The sequence below is a fragment of the Oryzias latipes genome, chromosome 7 (genome assembly GCF_053564925.1).
Source record: "Oryzias latipes strain Hd-rR chromosome 7, Olatipes_Hd-rR_3.1".
Classification (NCBI taxonomy): Eukaryota; Metazoa; Chordata; class Actinopteri; order Beloniformes; family Adrianichthyidae; genus Oryzias; species Oryzias latipes.
In genome coordinates, this window is record NC_136243.1 from 28,475,773 (window position 1) to 28,494,649 (window position 18,877).

The 18,877-nt window shown below is 37.3% G+C and overlaps 1 protein-coding gene and 1 long non-coding RNA gene across 2 annotated transcripts; one reads left to right on the top strand and one right to left on the bottom strand.

Annotated features, from left to right (window-relative positions):
- Positions 1-911: 911 nt before the first annotated feature.
- On the bottom strand, positions 912-17,744 carry ppih (peptidylprolyl isomerase H (cyclophilin H)). The gene is made up of 9 exons (XM_004070353.5): positions 17,562-17,744; positions 8,303-8,367; positions 8,133-8,156; positions 7,654-7,698; positions 3,254-3,296; positions 2,485-2,577; positions 2,230-2,317; positions 2,103-2,143; positions 912-1,149 (listed from the first exon to the last, which is right to left on the bottom strand). Exons 1-9 carry the CDS (start codon positions 17,625-17,627, stop codon positions 1,081-1,083), a joined length of 534 nt encoding a protein of 177 aa, XP_004070401.1. The 5' UTR covers positions 17,628-17,744; the 3' UTR covers positions 912-1,080.
- LOC105354339 (uncharacterized) lies at positions 11,328-14,539 on the top strand. The gene is made up of 2 exons (XR_013657079.1): positions 11,328-11,453; positions 13,049-14,539. It is a non-coding gene; the product is annotated as an uncharacterized LOC105354339 (long non-coding RNA).
- Positions 17,745-18,877: the final 1,133 nt, after the last annotated feature.

Here is an 18,877-nt window from a genome sequence, read left to right on the forward strand (position 1 = left end):
AAAATATTGTGTTACGAAAATGTTGGCAGACATTTTTATTTCTACAGAAGGAACAGGAAACAGGTCAGCTGTTGTTATATACGATCTTTGTGTTCCTTGAATTTGTTTGTCTTGATTTGTCATTGGTTTGGCCTTCTTTATGTTTACGATAGTTTGTTTCATTAAGGTAACCCATTGCAAACTCTCGAGTCCATCAGTCGAATGGCATTTTAAAAACAAAAAAGACAAGATTTCTAGACCGTGCTTATGCCGCCTGCTTAAATTGTTATTTTATCTTTTGGTCAGAGCCATATGGACATTGTTTTTAAAAACAGACATCAGCAAAAGTCTTAGGGGTGTATGGTAACAATGTGGTAACATGTTTTTGAGGATTTTTTTCTGATGATTAAGGAAGATATATAAATAAAATCAAGCTCTAAATTGCATTTCAGAGTATTACTTTATTCAAGTCATTGTGAATTAGAATGAGCTCAGATGAAAAAAAATGCTGTTTTGAAAAAAGGAGCTTAAATATGGCGTAGAAAATACGCAGGCAGACCTACTACGAGCTCCCAGCATCAGGAATGGGAAGTGGGGCGGAGTTGCTCTGCTCTCAGTGGACCCTCACAAATCCGATGCAATTTTTTAACTACTGCTCCTCTGCAGTAACTATGTTCTAGAAACAATAGACGTTTTTTGATTTGATTGTTATTTGAGTTTAGGAACAAGAAACATGGAAAACACAAAAGCAAATTTTTTTCCAATAAAAAAATTGGAATCAAAACTATTAGAAAATATGGCTTGTTAAAAAATACTAAAAAATGTTTCTTTTGCATAAATTTACATATTTTAAATGCACACTTAAAGCAATGTAATCTAACTTTTGTGGAATGACCAACAACATGTAAAAATATGGAGGGGAAAATGCAACATTTTTAGTAAAAAAAACAATTTTATTTGTTCCTCATGATAACAGTGTGGGAGCCAACAATTATTGTCTAAGGACCGAGAAGAAAATTTAGAAAATGTTTACACTTTGGATGCTACAAGAACTAAATCATGGAGTTTAAGATGACGTTTACCAGAACTTCTTCAAACAAATTACATTTCTCCACATTGAGCGATGAGGATTGGGAGTTTTGGCTTGTTGTTGGGTCCTGTGGGAACATTCTGTTTGAAGAAAGAAGAACATTTCAGAATAACCAGATTAATAACAGATTGAATTTGCAGCCCATTTTCCCAAACCTTTCAGGTTTTATACTCAAAACACGGTTAAAGATCATAAGTTTTGGTACCAGGGGGGAAAAAAAATCAATAGAAATACTAAAACATCCCCTGTGACCTGCAAACTTACTTTAAAATAAAGATAGTCAGACCTGCCTCTGAGATTTTAACCATTTTTTGTTACAATCAAGTCAAGAAAAATTCTATTTAAGAAATAAGTTCTAAAAGGATCAAACAGTAGTTACGAAATTAAAGTCCAAATTTCTAATTTCTTTTATTTGTCTTAAGGTTTTAAAGAATTATTAACTGTTACTTATTTCTGACTCCAGGAAAATTTCCTGCTTTCTCTGTTTTAAAATGCTTGATTTAAAAAAAAAAACATACATTAGGTTTTAGTATAAGATAAATATAACTTCAAAACAACAGCTTTTTTCCCTTACGTGTACATTATTATAACACATTATCACATCTTTTATGTTTATGAGGAGATTTGCAAACATACAGCTCTCTTAAGGATTAACCATATCATTTCAATTGGATTTAAATTCAGATTAGACCTGTACAAACTTTTAAATCTGATTCCCCCCCCCCTAATAATTATGTTCTGGGGTTTTTGGGCTATATTGACATAAATTTCTTGCTTTACTTGGCCCCCACTTTTAATTAAGTTTTAGTTTATGACCATCACAACGGTTTTAAGATGTTAAGGGTTATTAGCTGGAAATTCTACCCAACAACAGTATCCCACCACCTCCTTACGGGGTAACCAAAGATCTTTTAGCAGGAACCCTTCAATTTTTTTTCTATACACTTTGCTGGAAACAAAGCCCAGCTGCCCAACTTTGTTCCCTTTTGGTTGTTAAACATTTTAAACATAGTCAATAAAGGTTCATCTTTACCTCAATTTTTCTCATGATCAGCAAACCATCCACCACTTTTCCTGAAACAGAAACAAATTTAAGAATTTTAATCACACACAGAAGAAGAAAACAAAAAGCGCTCTTATCTTAATAACGACTTATTTACCAAAAACAACATGTTTCCCATCTAACCAGTCACATTTCGTGCAGGTTAGGAAGAACTGGCAACCATTTGTCCCAGGACCACTGTTAGCCTGTGAGAGAAGTGAATAGTAAAAATAAAAACAAAACAAAAAATGTTTCAATCCAGTCGAATCTGATGTCATGTATAATAACAAGACATCCAAAATATTCACAGGGCAACCTCTTTGCCTGATGAAGATGTCTCACTCTGTAAATGTGAATTCCTTTGCAAACCTACCATAGAAAGAAGACCAGGAGCAGAGTGCTTGTGCTTGAAGTTTTCATCTGCAAAAGGTCCTCTGTAGATACTGCAGACGCCGGTTCCATCCCCCTGCAGAACAACTATTCTCAGCAGAGCTCTTGAGATGTAATTCAGCTTTCAACCACAAGAGGGAGAAAGCTTTCCTTTCCTGCCATCATTAGATTTCAGAGCAACATTTAATTGGTTATGTCCTGAACATAGCTTAATGATGAGGAAAAGAGAAGCTACTCAAACTGAGATGTTTCAGTTCACATTTTTGGTTAGTTCTGCATCTAGATCTGGTTTTGAATTTCTATTTCTTGCACATATGATGCTTAACCTTTGTGTTGTGTTTTCATTCTCCTGCATGAGTTTATGATTTATTGTAATACAAGACATAAAAAAACCTGTCTTTTATTTTGCATTTATAAACTACAACATCAGCCTGTATTTAATGGTACTAGTTCACCTGTAAAAGTCATCTGTAAGTTTTATGAGTATTTTAAATTGGGTTTATTTCAGAAGTGTTGTATACCTGCAAGAGTTAGACAGGGTGTGTCTGCATTGAAAAATCAAGATCTATTAAAAAACAGGCTAATGACAGAAGAAAAAGCTTCAACAGTTGAATGACGTCCAAACCTCAAAGAGATTAAACACTCGAACGCCAGCAAACACACAAACGCCAGCAAACACACAAATGATTAACATGATCTAACTTTTACTTTTGTCCAGCCTAAGAGAGATGTCGAGACGTTAGCGTACTTACATTGACAAAGTCTCCTCCTTGTATCATGAAGTCCTTGATGACTCTGCCATGGGACAAAGGTTGAGGGGGGGGGGGGGGGGGGGGTCAATAGAAATATAAAAACATTCGCTGTGACCTGCAAACTTACTTAAAACTAAAGATAGTCAGACCTGATATTTGAAACATTTTTTGTTACAATCCAGTCAAGAAAAATTCTATTTGAGAAATAAATTGTAAAATTATAGGCACGACATTAGACAGAAACGTACACTGAAGATCTACGCACACAACTGTTGATCCGTCTTAGCCTTTGAGTCACAAAAGTTAGCTTTCAAAGCTATAAAGACAAAGCACTTTGTTTCTGTGTACGGTGCAAGTCTTTCTAATTAGTTGTGGTATTTTTCTATTTTTTTTGTCTCATCACAGTTGCCTTGATGTCGGCAGTGGAAAGAAACTAAGCTTTTCTTTGTGATTCTTGAAGTGCATCCCATCTTATCCTCTCTTATCCATTTTAACTGCTGAGTCCCAACTAAAAGAGAGCCTCCAGTGCTGGCAGGTTTCTATCTCCTGGACTGATCTCAGACACTAAACTGGTCCCCATTTTCTTTTACGATCAAGTCAAACACGGGCCGTCTGGGTGACTTAAAACAATCCTCCTTTTTTGGTTTAGACTTGGTGATTTAGATAGAATTTGGTTAGATAAACCTGACAAGAAATGTTATTACTTTAAACTTGAATCAGAATTTGGTTGTTCTTCCCACAGTTTTAAGCCTTCTACTACACAGCTGTTTTCTACAATCCTACAAAATCCCCGACTCTGTGTTAAGCGCACCTTGAAGATTTGATGCTGATTTGGAGGGAAAAAGTACCAACACCAATTTGATTTGGACTTTTCTATTGCTCACTGATTTAACATTTTTTAAATTTATGGAAATAAACAATTATTATTTACACATCTGAAAGCATGCTTAGTTCACTGCCTTTTTTCCCTCCTGCCAAATATTGTTTTTGCACTGAATATGAAAAGGTCCACCTTTTGCAACTATTACAGTTTCAACTCTTCTGGGAAAGCTGTCCACAAGGTTAAGTAAGGAGTGTGTTTGACCATTCTTCCAAAAGTGCATTGATGAGGTCACACACTAATGTTGTTCTATCGGGTTCAGGTCAGGACTCTGTACAGGCCAGTAAAAGTCTTCCACAACAGACTCTGTCATCCATGTCTTTATGGGCCTTGCTTTGTCCACAGTCATGTTGGAAGAGGAAGGGGGGCTCTCCAAACTGTTCCCACAAGGTTGGGAGCATGGAATTGTCCAAAATGTTTTGGCATCCTAAAGCATACAAAATCTCTTTCAATGGAACTAAGGGGTCAAGCCCCAGTCCTGAAAAGCAATCCCACACCATAATTCCTCCTCCACCGAATTTCACACTTGGCAAAATGGAGTCTGAAATGCACCCAGACTCGTCCATCAGATTGCCAGATGGAAAAGTGCGATTTATAACTCCAGAGAACACATCTCCACTGTTTAGAGTCCACTGCATCCGACGCTTTGCATTGCACCATTCCATAAAGCTCTCTGCGTACTGTACTTGGGCTAATCTGAAGGACACATGAAGGTTGGAGCTCTGTAAAAATTGACTGTCAGTTTGACGTGGCCTACCACTTCATGCTGAGTTGCTGTTGTTCCCAAACTCTTACATTTTGTTCTGATAGAGCTGACAGTTGACTGTGGAATATTTAGGAGCAAGGAAATTTCACGACTGGATTTCTATGACAGTTCCACGCTGGATTCACTGAGTTCCTGAGAGCGGCCCATTCTTTCACAAATGTTTGTAAAAACAGTCTGTATGTCTGAGAGCTTGATTACACCTGTGGCCAAGACAAGTGCTTAGGACACCTGATCATTTGGATGGGTAAGTAAATACTTTTGGTAATAAAGTACTTACTCGAGTATATATTTACTTTCCTTTTGGGAGCCTCACTTGAACACTTTCTTTTTGAATAAAATTTTCATTGTACACTGTAACCTGTTTGACATGTCTGACATGTCTGACAAAGAACGATAGTCTGATTACCATCGAGGCAAATGAGATAGATGAAACACATCAACATTGTGTTAAATGTTCAACATATAATTCTGGACTGAAGCACATCGCAGAAAACGCAGAATGAACAACAGAAACAGAGAAAATAAAAATGTAAAAAATTGTAAATTTGAAACTTCTATTAAAAAGAAGTTATAGAACTGTTATAGTACGATGGAGTTTTAGGGCCACCAAAAAAAATAAAAAAAAGTAAAATTACGAGATTGAGTGGAAGTGAGCGCACAGAGCAGCAGGTGAACCCCACGCAGCACGCAGCAAAGCAGGTCGACTAAACTCAATTGAACAGGTGAGCTGAATTGGAAGCTCATTAGTTTGATTTTACAATTTATTAATGTTTTATTTATTGATGGGTGGTTTGCGGGATCACTGCAGCACAATGAAGCCATCGGTATCCCTGCAGCTGTCCACTTAAATCCTTTCTTCCTCCTTCAAAGACAAGATCTCTACATCTTTGTGACGCTTCCGTCAGAGGAGGAGCACTTTTTGGCATTTTCAACGTTCTAATGCTAATATAACAGACTATTTTCATTCCTCTTTCTTGTTTTCTGTTGAAATGGGACGTTTTATCTGGAGGAGGAGGCGTATGTAGCACTGTTTACTTCCACATTGGTGTTCGGATGACAGGTTCATGACGTAGGGTGACAGATGAACTTAAGGTTATGTGAATGAAAAGGAGAATAAAGGCTGCAGCGATCCTCTACACCCAAACGTGTCTCTGAGCTGCTTATTTTACATATGAAACTCCGCTTTACCAACACCAAACCCCGGAAAGCCGGCTCCACTGAAAATAATCTGATTATGAGTAGTCAAAAGGTTCCGAATCTCTTTGTTTTTTAAACCTATCCAGAAATAAAGCTTCACAAAAGGCTCCACATATTTCATCTTCAAGCTAGGCTGCGATAAACAGAAAACTTTGGTGTTTTTTCCTCGTTAATGTATGACTTTCGTTTGGTAAATTTACGAGATTTAAAGTTGTAAATTTAGGAGAAAAAAAATCATACATGTATGAGTTTTATCTCATAAATTTTCAAGATAAAAACCTGTACATTTAGGAGAATTTTTCTCGTAAATTTAAAACCTAAAACCTCGTAATTTAACAGTTATGACTTTCTTTCTCGTAAATTTACGACTTAAAAGTCGTGAGTAAAAAAAAACTTGTTTTCTTGTTTTTTTGTAAACTGGCCCTAAAACTCAGTCGTAGTTATAGAACTGTTAACAAATGAAAGAAAAAGTTTATTTGTAAGAGTTGCTGTTTTGTATTTAAAGTTTTAATAAAGTTTAAAAGCTGATTCTAATTTTTTATCATGGCAAGGGTTTGATCCCATTTGCTGCCAGGACATGTTTGACATCCGGCAACAGTTTATGGTGATGCTCCAAAATGGCGCCAGTTGTTGGCGCCGCCTATGTCAGCCGACATACCAAACTTTGAGAGAGCATCATCACTACGCCACATCAGAGGAGGCCTGCCCCACGCAGGGCAAACCGTTGTTCTGGAGTGAAATAATGTCACCATGACATCTGTCACCCAACGTCAATCATGTCACAGTAGCCAATTGGCTCGAAGCCCCGCCCCAACATAAATTAGGATCAACTAAAAATAAAGAAAAGTCTGAATTAAAACTGTGTCAATGTTTACAATTTCTTTCCCCAATATTCCATAATTCCTTCAAATTTACAAAGTGCACTTTCAAGTTTAAAAGTGTTTTTTCAATTTTACAATCTTTATATTTTAATCTTTGTATAAAGTCGGTCTGACCCCCCTACCCCCACTGCCCTTCCCAAACAGTGACAGGATCCCATTGACCCCAAAAAGGGATTCAGCAGGTTTGGAAAATAGCTGGCTTTTTGTCTGTTCTCTCTTATTTTTTTCCAATACCTGGAACGTCTGCTTTGCTCCTTTAAAATAGAGGTTCCAAGTACTGAGAAGATGAAGAGTATTGTCCTAAATTTGAACTCCTTGTTTTGATTCCAAGTAAAACTTGATGAATGAATTGGTTTTAAGAACAAGATTTTGTGTTATAACCACTCAAAGAGGGATTATTGGATACAATTTCAGTTTACTTGTCAGACAAAGAGTTCTCCAATCACTCAGGAGACGAGTCTCCTTTGACACTGTAACTCAATAAGTTAGAGGCCATTTATGGCAACAGAGACATTAGACTCAGCTGCAGGTACACACACCACTTCACTTTGAATCAAACAAGTCTTGGTTTTTGAGCCTTTACATTTTTAGATTCCACGAAAAAGAATTCTACAGTAAAATAAAAATAAATAAAATTTAATCCCAACTAAACACTTTAAACTACAATGTTGTGTACCTGTGAAATGTGCAACCTTTGTAACCGATGGGAACGCCGTCCTTCCTGTAGGTGAGAAAAAAATTAATAATAAGGTTTGCTTTAAAAGCTAAAGTAAACATTCCATGACTACTAGCTATTAATTAATTATGAAATAGCATCTTTAGATGAAAAAAAATTGAATTTTCTATAGTCATTCTTTTTTGGGATTCACTCGTATGAATCATCTGCCTCCATCTAGCCTTGTCCTCTGTATCTTCCATGCTCACATCAGCCTCCTTTAATACATCCATGAACTTCCCTTTTGGAACGATTTTTCCGTTCTCCTTTTGTTTTGATTGTTTAAAATACTCCAAAACTTCTCTGCATTTCCGATTTCCTTTTACCAAACCTGGAAACTTTTTGTTTAAAACAAACTAAACCAATTGTATTGAAAGAGAACATTAGAAAAAGTATACATAAATTACTGGTTTTTCATGCCAAACCATTTTTTGTCTTACCGAAACTCTCCTGTGCAGAACTGCCTGCAAGAATACATAAGATTTTTTTTTCAATTTATGTATTATAAGATTAAAATGAGAAAAATAATTTTTGACAACATACATCAACACAAAATTAAAAAAAAAAAAAAAAACGAATGCAGTGAACTGCAAAAAGGAGCAATACTAACCGGAAATTCTCGGCCGTCTTTGGAACCACATCAGCAAACAGTTCAATCTTCATTCTTCCAACATCCTGACAGACATGAAAAACTGGTTTTGGAACAAGAATGCAAACAGAAGGTGATACCTTACATAAAAGAGGATCAAAATATGTGAAAAGCAAACAGAGCACCTATACATTAGCAATGATTGTTCTAAAAATAAAAATAAAAAAGCTGGTATAAAAAATACCAACTAACTTTGATTACAGTGTTTCATAACCATCGTGTTTATTCATGTGGTTTTGTGCATTTCACATACTAACCTCGAAGGTGTGGTAAAATGTCTTTGCTCTTTTTTAAGCACCACTACAAACCTTATATAAAAGAAAAACCTGAAAAAATATCTACAGCCATGTTTGAGGGTGTACATATAGACACAATTAGTTACATAAAAGTGATGTGTAAATACATTTTTAAAAAACCCTGGAGAAAAAACAAACACTAAAGATGTCCCGTGGACCTGTTCATCCAGTCCTTCCAGGAACCCGGACGTTATACAGACTTTCTTTAATATGTGAACAACAGAGACAAATTAATAACTAACAGAACTTCCTCTTAGCTTGCAAAAATCTGTGGCAAGGAAAAATTAGAAAAATACAGTGACAGACTCATCTGAATTGTTCAGCACCTCTATAATTGTTTTCAATAAGAAAATGGCTGACAAAATGTTCAGCTTTAGGACAGAACAGTAGTGAACAATTGGGAATACTTTCTCACAAATGAACCCATTTCAGCTAAATAAAGCAAGAAAGGCTTTGTTTTCCCCAGATTTTAATAGTATAATTTGCATATTGTACAAGCATATGAAAATTGTACAACTTTAAGACCCATTCTGATGAACAATTGTGTTTTTTTAACCTATTCTTGTGGCATTTTCTGATGATAGGACACTTCTGAATATTTCTTTATTCAAATGTTAGTAAATCTAGGGTAAACTAGCTCAGTGACCTTGTGGAAGAGTGTCCACCCTATGAATGGAAGGTTGTGAGTTCAAATCCAGGCTGAGTCATACCAAAGACTAAAAATGTCTCCGTGCTTGGCACTCAAAATGAAGGGGTTGTATTGGAGGGTTGAACTACCAAATGGTTACCGAGCGCGGCTGTGTCTGCAGCTCCCCGCTCCCCCAGGGGAGAACAGATTTCACACAACTAAGTGTTTGACAGATAACGGGACTTTAACTTCAACTTTAGACATGTTTGAAAAAGAGCTTATTTGTTACATTAAAAAAATACGCTTGGTGAGCCACAAGCTCCCTGCTCTGCTGCATTCGCTTACAGACAAATAGATCCATGTACGTCTTAGTTTTAATCGTCCGAGCTGGAATCTGGCACAAAATTGTATGGCTGGATAGCTGCATTATTGCTCACCCCCCTTTTTGATGCACTGGTAATGCTAGGTTTGGTGCGTGAGGGGCTGTAAGCTAGCAGAAGAGGTGTAAAGAGAGCTCTCAGCAACTAAAAGGGGAAGGGGGTCTGGGGTCGCTCAGAATTTCTAATGAACAATTGCTTGCTGCTCTGCAGAAACTCCTAACATCCCAGAAAACAAAGGTTTTTTGATTTAGGCTAAAAGTGAATCATAAAAGATCACAGGGAAAGCTCAAAAGATGATCAGAGTGAGTCTAATTAAAAACAGATTTAGAAGCTTTTCACCTCACATAAGTTTCTTTTATGAATTGTTTGTGTGTAAGCTTTATTTCATGCATGCAAAGGAGGAAAATGCAAAAGTGTGTAAACTCAAACTGAAATGCCGGTACAATTAGAACAGTTTTTCTGCTTATATTCAACCCTTCAGATAAATGACAGGACAACCAGCAGCCACTGCATCTTCAGTGCGTCTCTAGTCCTTGAAATGTACTGACAGTACCCCGGCAAAAGGATAGTACCCCGGCAAAGTGAAAGTACCCCAGCAAAGTGATAGTACCCCGGCAAAGTGATAGTACCCCGGCAAAGTGATAGTACCCCGGCAAAGTGATAGTACCCCGGCAACGATATGAAACAGAAAAGATCACACACTGCTCTTCATTTGCAGAAAGTTTTAATTGTTTGTCAAAAATATGGGGAAGTGAGAAAAAGGAAGATAGTTTAATAACTGCTAAAATTTCTTTTACCCTGCTTTTTGAGGTTCCTGTAAAATCCTTTTTTATTTTATTTTATTATTTTTATTTTGTTTTTTATCTTGTCAGGATCAGGATCTCTTTTTCCAGGGTGATCTGGCCAAGAGGTCAGCAGCACACGTCATTAAAACAAACCAGACAACAGAAAGGCAAATAAAATTCAATAAAAAAAAATATATATATGTGTTTAAAAACAAGACAGTCTATAAAACGGAAACTTAATAGTGTAACAGTTAGACATAATAAGAGTAATAAAATAAAAGTACAAACACTGTTCGAAATATGAAAAACGTATTTGTTTTTTTTCTAATCGATTTATGAACGTGTTTTTAATTGAAACTCTTTTATATATTACCGTTTTGGTTCCCTTTAAAAATAGGAAAGTTAGGTTGAGAAAATGTACAAATGGTTTAAATCGGTTTCAAAATGTTATTATTGGTTGCAACAACATAGTCTCCTTACCAAGCGTTTAATCATACTTGAGACTTTAATTTCCACACCACACCTCCTAACCATCCTGCAGCTACAAAAAACTTAACATTGTTCCTGCTGAGAGCAAACAGACGCAGAGCAAACTGATGAAATTAAAACTCTCAGGTAATGCCCTATTTCTGAGAAGCAACATAAAGCTGACATTTAAGCAGTAGTAGATTCGTGGAATTCTCTCGCAGCTGCTTTTGTTGGGAAACAAATAAACAAAACCACCCAAAGAGTCTGGTTTCACTCGGTATGTGTTGCATTTCCCTGCTTCAGTTCATGTAAATGATTGCGAGAAGAGGCCCTCACCTGCTAGGCCTATGAGAGCAAACAGGTTTTCTTTGAAACAAGGAGGGTGTTGCATAGCGAGTATGATATCACTGAGAAAAGGTGGAGCCTTAAAAAGCCGTCTAGGGAGGGGCGGCAGGACTGCATCGCAGTCAAACCTCAGCCGCTGAAAGCATGCACAACCTCTCCCCAAAGCAGAAAGTTTACTGAACCTCTGAAAATGTGCACAGGAGAAAGCAGGTACAGTCATTTCCTTATTTCGTCAGTTTCTGATAATATTCGATCGGGGAACTTAAATGTGCAGCTGAATGAATTGATGCTGATGGAAGTGAATGTCAACAGAGTAAAAAGAATCCTAAAGTAAGTATGAACACTGCTGCTGCCCATGTTCAGCTTTTTAGCTAAGCGATTCATAAAATTTCCAGTTTGATTTTCAACAACAACGACCAAAAATGATAAAGGGTAACGTTAAACAAGTAAAACAGGTAGATATTCTGCTCATTGTTAACCCCTGAGGGCAGAAAACCTCCCCAGAGTCGTCAGATAATGTGGACCATGTATGATGAAACAGAGAAGAGTGGCTGATTCTAGAAATTGTGGTGAAGCAATACAGAGACAAAAGCAGCTTAACTGTTTGTAAAATACTAAAAAGAGTAAAAACGCAATCTAGTGCTTACATTTCTGTAAAGCAGGAGCGGACACTCATATCTTTGCACACAGATAAATGAGGACAACTTAAGAACTAGGAGATCCGTTTGGAAAGGTCACTAATTGCAACACAAAACAATTTTCTGAATTAATCTTTTATCAAAACTGAAAACCAGCTTTGACAGACTTTGTTACAAAATGAAGAATTAAGTTTGGATCCATATTACATGTATTGTGCACATCTTTAATACATTTTTGTATGTTTAATATATGTTTTTATGTTAAAAGGTACTTTGTTAGTAAGAGAATGAACTATTCAAACTAAAATGTATACGTAATAGGTACTGGCACTAAATTAGTTTATTGACAACAGCTTCCTAAACTAAATATTCTAAGCAGCAACAACTTTAAGTAAAAAGAAAAATGTTTGTGTTGAACATGTGTCCTGGTTATTTTTTTAACATAGATTGCCAGTATTAAAGACCCATTCCAATAAAAAAACATGTTTTTGGTGTTTTTAACTTGTACTCGTGGCATTTTTCTGATAATGGAGGACACATATAAAGAAAATTAAGCTAAAAAATTACATTTCTGAGTATATCTTTATTCAAATTGTAAATCAGGAGCAAATGCAAATAAAAAAGCAGTCTGGAAAACAGTGTATTTATGAGAACATACACTCGGTGGGCCACAAGGTCCAGGCTCTCAGCAACAGGGAGGGGAGGGGAGGGGGTTGCTCCACGCTGACTCTGAAGTAAATTTTAAAACAAACTACTGCCGCTCTGCAGAAACTGTCTTTTTTAGGCTAAAAATAGCATAGTTCTAATTGCTCAGGATAGATGACTCCAGTAATCAAAGGTGATTGTACTGGAACTTTAAAAACAATGATTCTGAGAGGGTGAAGTGCGCTTCTAACTTTTTCTAAGATCAAAATGGAGTTCAACAATTAAATAACCAACAAGTTGATGTTTTTTATTACGCTAAACTGCATAAGTTCTGTGTGTTAAGAGATGCCTGTTTAAAAACCTCCACAAAACTTTCATATCACACATTGAAAAATGATATTTAGTCACGAAGAATTGTACTTTTTGCCTGTTTTTCTCCGTCTCTTGTGAGCTGTAAACTTTACTCCACTATTTTTACTAACCTGTCTACTACGGTAATTCATTGTTTTGCATCTTTTCCAGGACTATCTTGAGCACCTTGAAACCGAACTCTGCATGACACAAAGGGCACCCGAATATTCATCGGCATCTGAGGCAAACCCCAAAATGATGAAAATGCTGGCGATCCTGGGCCAATGGGACATCTCTGGCTGTCACACGGATAACATGAGCAGTTATTGTTTACTTTTTCTCTTCAAATTGGGATTGGACTTGGTTGTCTTCTTTTTATGCAGCCCCAAGAAGTATACCTACTTCCTAAGCATATGCAGCCTGTCCATTGCACTGGGTGACTTGGTTATTACATTTTTAATGACGACCATATGGTTTCTTGGAACTGAGAGGTCTTTCGTGTCCCCCTGCTTCATCTTGGCCAAAGCATCTGTGATATATAGTGCACTGCCGCTGCCTATGATGTGCCTGGGTTTACTCTTCTACTGCTTGGAGAATACTCGTCCGAGCAGCTCCGCCGCATTCCTCAAATCCTTCAGAAATGTGTGCTTAACTTTACTGGTGTGGAGCGTAGCTATTGTTTTCTCAATTATCTTTGTCAATGCTGAACCAAGAGAAATGGAATATGAAACTGGGAGACGCGCATTGGTGTGTCAAGTAGAAGAGTCAACGCTGGTGGCCAGCTTTACATCATTACTTTTCATTGGAACATCATTTACCCTGCTGCCGTTTTGCTCAGAAATTTTCCACTGGATGAAAGAGGCTGACCAACTACTAGAGGCAAGGCAGCAAACAACAACAAACAAACAGCAACGTACAAACAAGAGCGACCTGTTTTCCACTTCTGCAGGAACACAAGCAACTGATGGGAGGAACAATGGAGAGAATTACCAGAAGGAAACGATCTGGCCACGCCCACCTCTGTGGACCAGCCTAACACTAGGCTTCAGTACATTTTGGATGCCTTACCTGGTAGTGTCTCTAATCTGTCAGCTCTGCGGTTTCCCAGTACCTGCCTACATTTCTGTTAACCTCCTGTGGTTGGAATGCACCAACAGTTTGATGACAGGCGTAGTGTTCTGGGTAAGGAGCAAAACAACAGGGCCATACGACAATCTACCAGAAAATGTCTGCCTTTGGCACATTTACTGGCACCTGAGTAAAGGCACTCAACAGGTGATAATGCCTCTTCCTGTTTTCAACCCGTCAAAAGACAAAGAACAAACCTTATTTCTTGTTTAAAGAAATACAGAATAACTGTTTGTCATTACAACGGGTTCCCCTGAAAACACACAACGATATCTACACACTTACGTGGATCATTTACTTCTGCGGTGTAGGAAGTTAGCTTGAAGGGCCAAACTACCAAGCTTGCACAGCAAAAATACTTAAACTCATGTAAAGAAAGGGGATCACAATCAACTGTACCTGTTGATTTATGTAAAAAAGTACGGGAAATGCTGCCATTGTTACCTGTTTACAACTTTTCACTTTTTTTATACTTTGGTTTTTAAACAAATAATTGCTTTTATCCTGTAGACAATAAAATATATTCAAAAGTCATGTGAGTTTCTTTTTCGATTTTTATGTATTTAATATTAAAAAGGCAGTTCATGCCATGTCAGGTATGTGCTTTATAGCTAACGAGAATCAAAGTGGGTTTTTCCATCCATCTATTTTCTTGACCCACTGTATCCTTTTAAGGGTGACGGGATAAAGTATGTTACGGTTTGATAAAAAAGAATGGAATTTCCACCGGTAACCTCTGATAAATATGTTTAGCATTTACTCTGGCTCAGTGTTTAGCTTTATGCCATTTGGATTACAGTCAAGCATCAGCTAAATCAGGGGTCAGCAGCCTGCGGCTCTCTGTGGTTTTTTAAAATAACGATCATGTCTAAGATTGCCGTGTCACACCTTTCACACCGTCGGGATGTGCGAGCGGGCAGAAGAAAGACAGCAGCGTGAAGACGCGGAGGGGGCGTGTCTGCGACAGACCAGAGTCTCTTATAGGATGGAAAGTTCTTCATGTTGAATGAGGTTGAATGAGAAGTGAATAAAAGCCTCATCATGCAGAACCTCTCCGGGTCGTCTGTCGACCAGCTGTTGTATTTTTGTCACCAGGTCTGAACCAGGAACGGGTCGGAACCAGGCGAGCTGCTCGTCCCTGTAGCGGTTACCCTGTGCTAACGACTACGGTCAGCAAGCAGTCAGCAAGGTTCATAAAAATAATATAAAAAAAAAAAACAAAAAAAACTAACGGGCTGAGTATTAGGTTTCTGATTAAAGTTTGGATTACACACCTGCGTCACCGCCACGACTCCCAACAATGTTCTGGGACAACAATGGAGAATTTTGAGAAAATTGAAGTTCCTCATGATGAATGAATTATTAATATGTAATGAGGAATTAGCAAACAACAAAGTCTCAAATGTGGCAAGACATTCCAGTATAAACATGCAGCTTTTGTCTAAAAACATCCAGATCCAGATGAGAAAATAAGTTGTTTGTTGACAAAAATCTATTGGAGAAGCAGATTAACTGCTAGTTAATTACAACATATTTGCTAGTTTTGTGGCCTCTCGGGGAAATGGTTCTCATCGGAACCTATTAAATAACAGAGGATGAAAAAAAAAAGAACGCAGCGCCCCCTGCTGGTTCATCACCGCGGTGATCAAAAATCCCACACCGTCACAGCTCAATTTAGACACATATTAAAGAAGCAGCCACAAAAACACATCTACTGAAACTATCATCATTCTCTGGAGCAAGGACGCGTTGAAGGGGAAAATAAAAACATAAGGCAGGAGACACCAAATTGATGAAGCAAGGCACAAAAACACAAGTAAAAAAGGTCAGTCCAACCTGTCCATAATGATTTCTGCGGAGGCAGAATGTCTTGGGGGAGGCTGTTTTTGCCGATAAAATCAACAACAACTGCAAATGAGGCCTCATTGTTTGCTATGCTGCTTTCATTTGGGACAGTTAAAAGAAAATACCTTTGGGACCTGAGAGTTCTTGGAAGTCTGTAAGATCAACGTGCCTTATAAAAAGGAAGCACGTAAGTTTTTCAGAGTTTTTAAATGTCTTAAAAAAAAGAACATGTTTGTGGACGTAAAGGATACAGAAATGTATAAAAGAAATTAATCAAGTTATGAGTGTAACAGCCATATCAGTTGAGAATCACAGATACAAACAAGATCATGTTAAAATAGAGGTATAAAATTGATCAGGAATAATCGGTTTATCTCTGTCAATTTCTCTTCTTTTTGTGCTTTACTCTATCGGAACGTCCAGTCACAAGCTTATTTCTACCAAGTCAGGTTAATTACAGTAAGCTGAAGGTCATCAATGTATCTATGAAGCGTGTTTTTGGACTGTGGGAGGAAGGGATGCACGGGGAGAACATGCAAACTCCACACAGAGAGTTCCCAGCTAGGTCTTCTCGCCGCGAGAGCGCTAACCACTGTGCCATCGTGCAGCCCTTATGTTATATGCCAAATGAATAATAAATATCTAGATTGTTTTCCATTTAGTCATTTGTCATCCTTTTAGATTAAAAGAAATTGGACTGTACCGGAAAGTTAGTTGAATATTTTATGTATCAATTCATAGACCATGTATCGAGATGCGCATCAATTCATTTGAGACGGAAAGATATACAACCCCACTCCAGAGCAGTAAATTAAATACAAGGTACCTATCTACGGCGGGCATGGTGCAGCGTTAGGGCGGTCGACCCATGATTGTAATATTGCAGGTTTGATTCCCGCCTTGCACACCCATGAGTCAAAGTGTCCTTGGGCAAGACATTGAACCCCACCTGGCCTCTGGTGGGAGGTTGGCGCCAGTGTTCGGCAGCGGAGCCGCCATCGGTGTGTGAATGTGTGTGTGACTGGGTCTGCGACTGTAAAGTGCTTTGGGCCTTGAAGAAGGTAGCTAAGCGCTATATAAGTATACGCCATTTGCCATATTTAAAAGACAGATTGATAGATAGCAAGCAAGAAAGGGCATCGTTAGTATTATATTAAACTTTGGAAATGTGTGTTGTACTCCCTGATTACTTGATTCACCTGAATTAAGTTAAAAAAACAAAAACAAAAAAAACACAATGGATCTAGGGGAAAAAAAGCTTTGCGATATCAAAGTACAGACGGAAAGACTCTCACAGACTAAGTTAAGTAGAGAATTAAACAAGCTAGAAAATAAGCAAAAGTAAAACCAAACATGTTGTGTAGTCTTTGTTGGATCTAATGGAATGCTGTATAAACATTACTTTAAGCTTTTAAAAATATAAAAAAAATAAAACGTCGTTTGTTAAAAGAGTGTCTAAACCGGACTTTAATTTGTTAATACGACGGTGAAATTCAGACAGAGACACATGATGATTCACCACACAAAAACTACTTTTATTTATAAGGATGCATCTAATAAACAGACGCAAACCGTATCACGCGCAGTTTACATGATATTATTCTTTCTCTGTAAAGAATAACTATATATTTGAGTCGATTTTCAAGTTACCCTTAAGCCTTAGCTAACAAATTTTAGCCATTTATTCAACTTTTCTTTTAAGCTCACTTACCTGACCGCCGATGGTGATGTCGAAGAAAACGATTGGATTGTTTGGGTTTGTAGGTTGAACAGACATAGTGATATTTTATACATACAACTTATTAACTTTAAATAATAGCAATGTTGAATTCACACGCCACTCATTTGAAAACCACGCACATGCGCAGTAAGAGTCTACGGTGGCTCGCCGGAGTCAGCGAAATACTTGCGCTTTTTTCCTTCAAACTTTATTGAATGAATACAAAAAGAAGGAAAGAAAGAATGAAAATCAGTGCTATGCGCTTTTTACCATGGACTGTAAAAACAATGGACACTATGAGGACAGTTCTTCTTTGTTACTTAATAATATCCAAAACCTCAGAACTATTGATGAAGAGGAAATTAGTTATTGTGGGAGCCTTCTCACGCTTGAGGAAGTAATTTGATTTTATTTGATTTATTTTTATTTCAAGCATTAACTGTAGTCAATACTTTTTTTTTAAATCACACAGATTGACAAACTAATTACAGAAATGATGAAAGACATAGATTAAAACAAAGACTCGCTTTTGTCACATTTGCTTAAATAAATATAGTATTCATTAATGTCAAATAGAGCTTCTTGATTTATTGCTTGAAAATGAGTGGGAAGAACAAAAGCATTCATAACCCCACCCTTTAAACTTAAACTAAAAGTAATGTGAATTATTTGCAATTAAGGACTGCTCAGTAGATGTTATCTGCAGTATAATGTTAAAATTAATAGGGCCAAAATTTTTCTTAAGAACCCCACTGCTATCTGGAACATTATACCATTTACAGATTTTTTTCTCTAGTTTTGGAGGCTTTAATTTTATTTTGAATTGTAACAATAATGTTGTGAAACTCCCAGTAAAACTCTCATCTTTCCATTAGCAGGTCCTCTTAGTGTGGAACCTAATTTTCAAGTATCCTTTTTCACCACACAAATATTTCATCTGGATTAACAGATTTTTTTCATTTAAAAAAAGATCACTCCACCTGGAGACCTGGACACAGAATAGGACCCTGCTGGTGGCTCGGCTATTCAATAAGGAGGGGCAGCTGCTAAACTACAATGTGTCCTTATCGCTATATAATTTTCCTGTCAGTCTACAAGAGTCCATAAACCTTGTGCTATCCTAGGCACTTTAACATTGGGAGTTGGGTCATCTAGACCCACTAGACAGTGCGCTGAACCTTTTTTCTTCAATGATTTGTGAACCTCACTGGTGTCCATGGATTACATGAAATCTTTCCACCTTTATCCATCTTTGTCATGGTAGGGAGAACACGTCAATGCAAGGGTGGGGTCATCTAAGATAGCAC

What these genes read in the sequence shown, in the direction of transcription:
- ppih (XM_004070353.5), bottom strand. Translation starts at nt 17,627, where the DNA reads ATGTCTGTTCAACCTACAAACCCAAACAATCCAATCGTTTTCTTCGAC. An exon ending in ACATCACCATCGGCGGTCAG is followed by an intron (nt 8,368 to 17,561) that starts GTAAGTGAGCTT and finishes CATGTCTGTCAG; the next exon opens with GATGTTGGAAGAATGAAGAT. An exon ending in TGGGAAACATGTTGTTTTTG is followed by an intron (nt 2,144 to 2,229) that starts GTAAATAAGTCG and finishes TTTCTGTTTCAG; the next exon opens with GAAAAGTGGTGGATGGTTTG.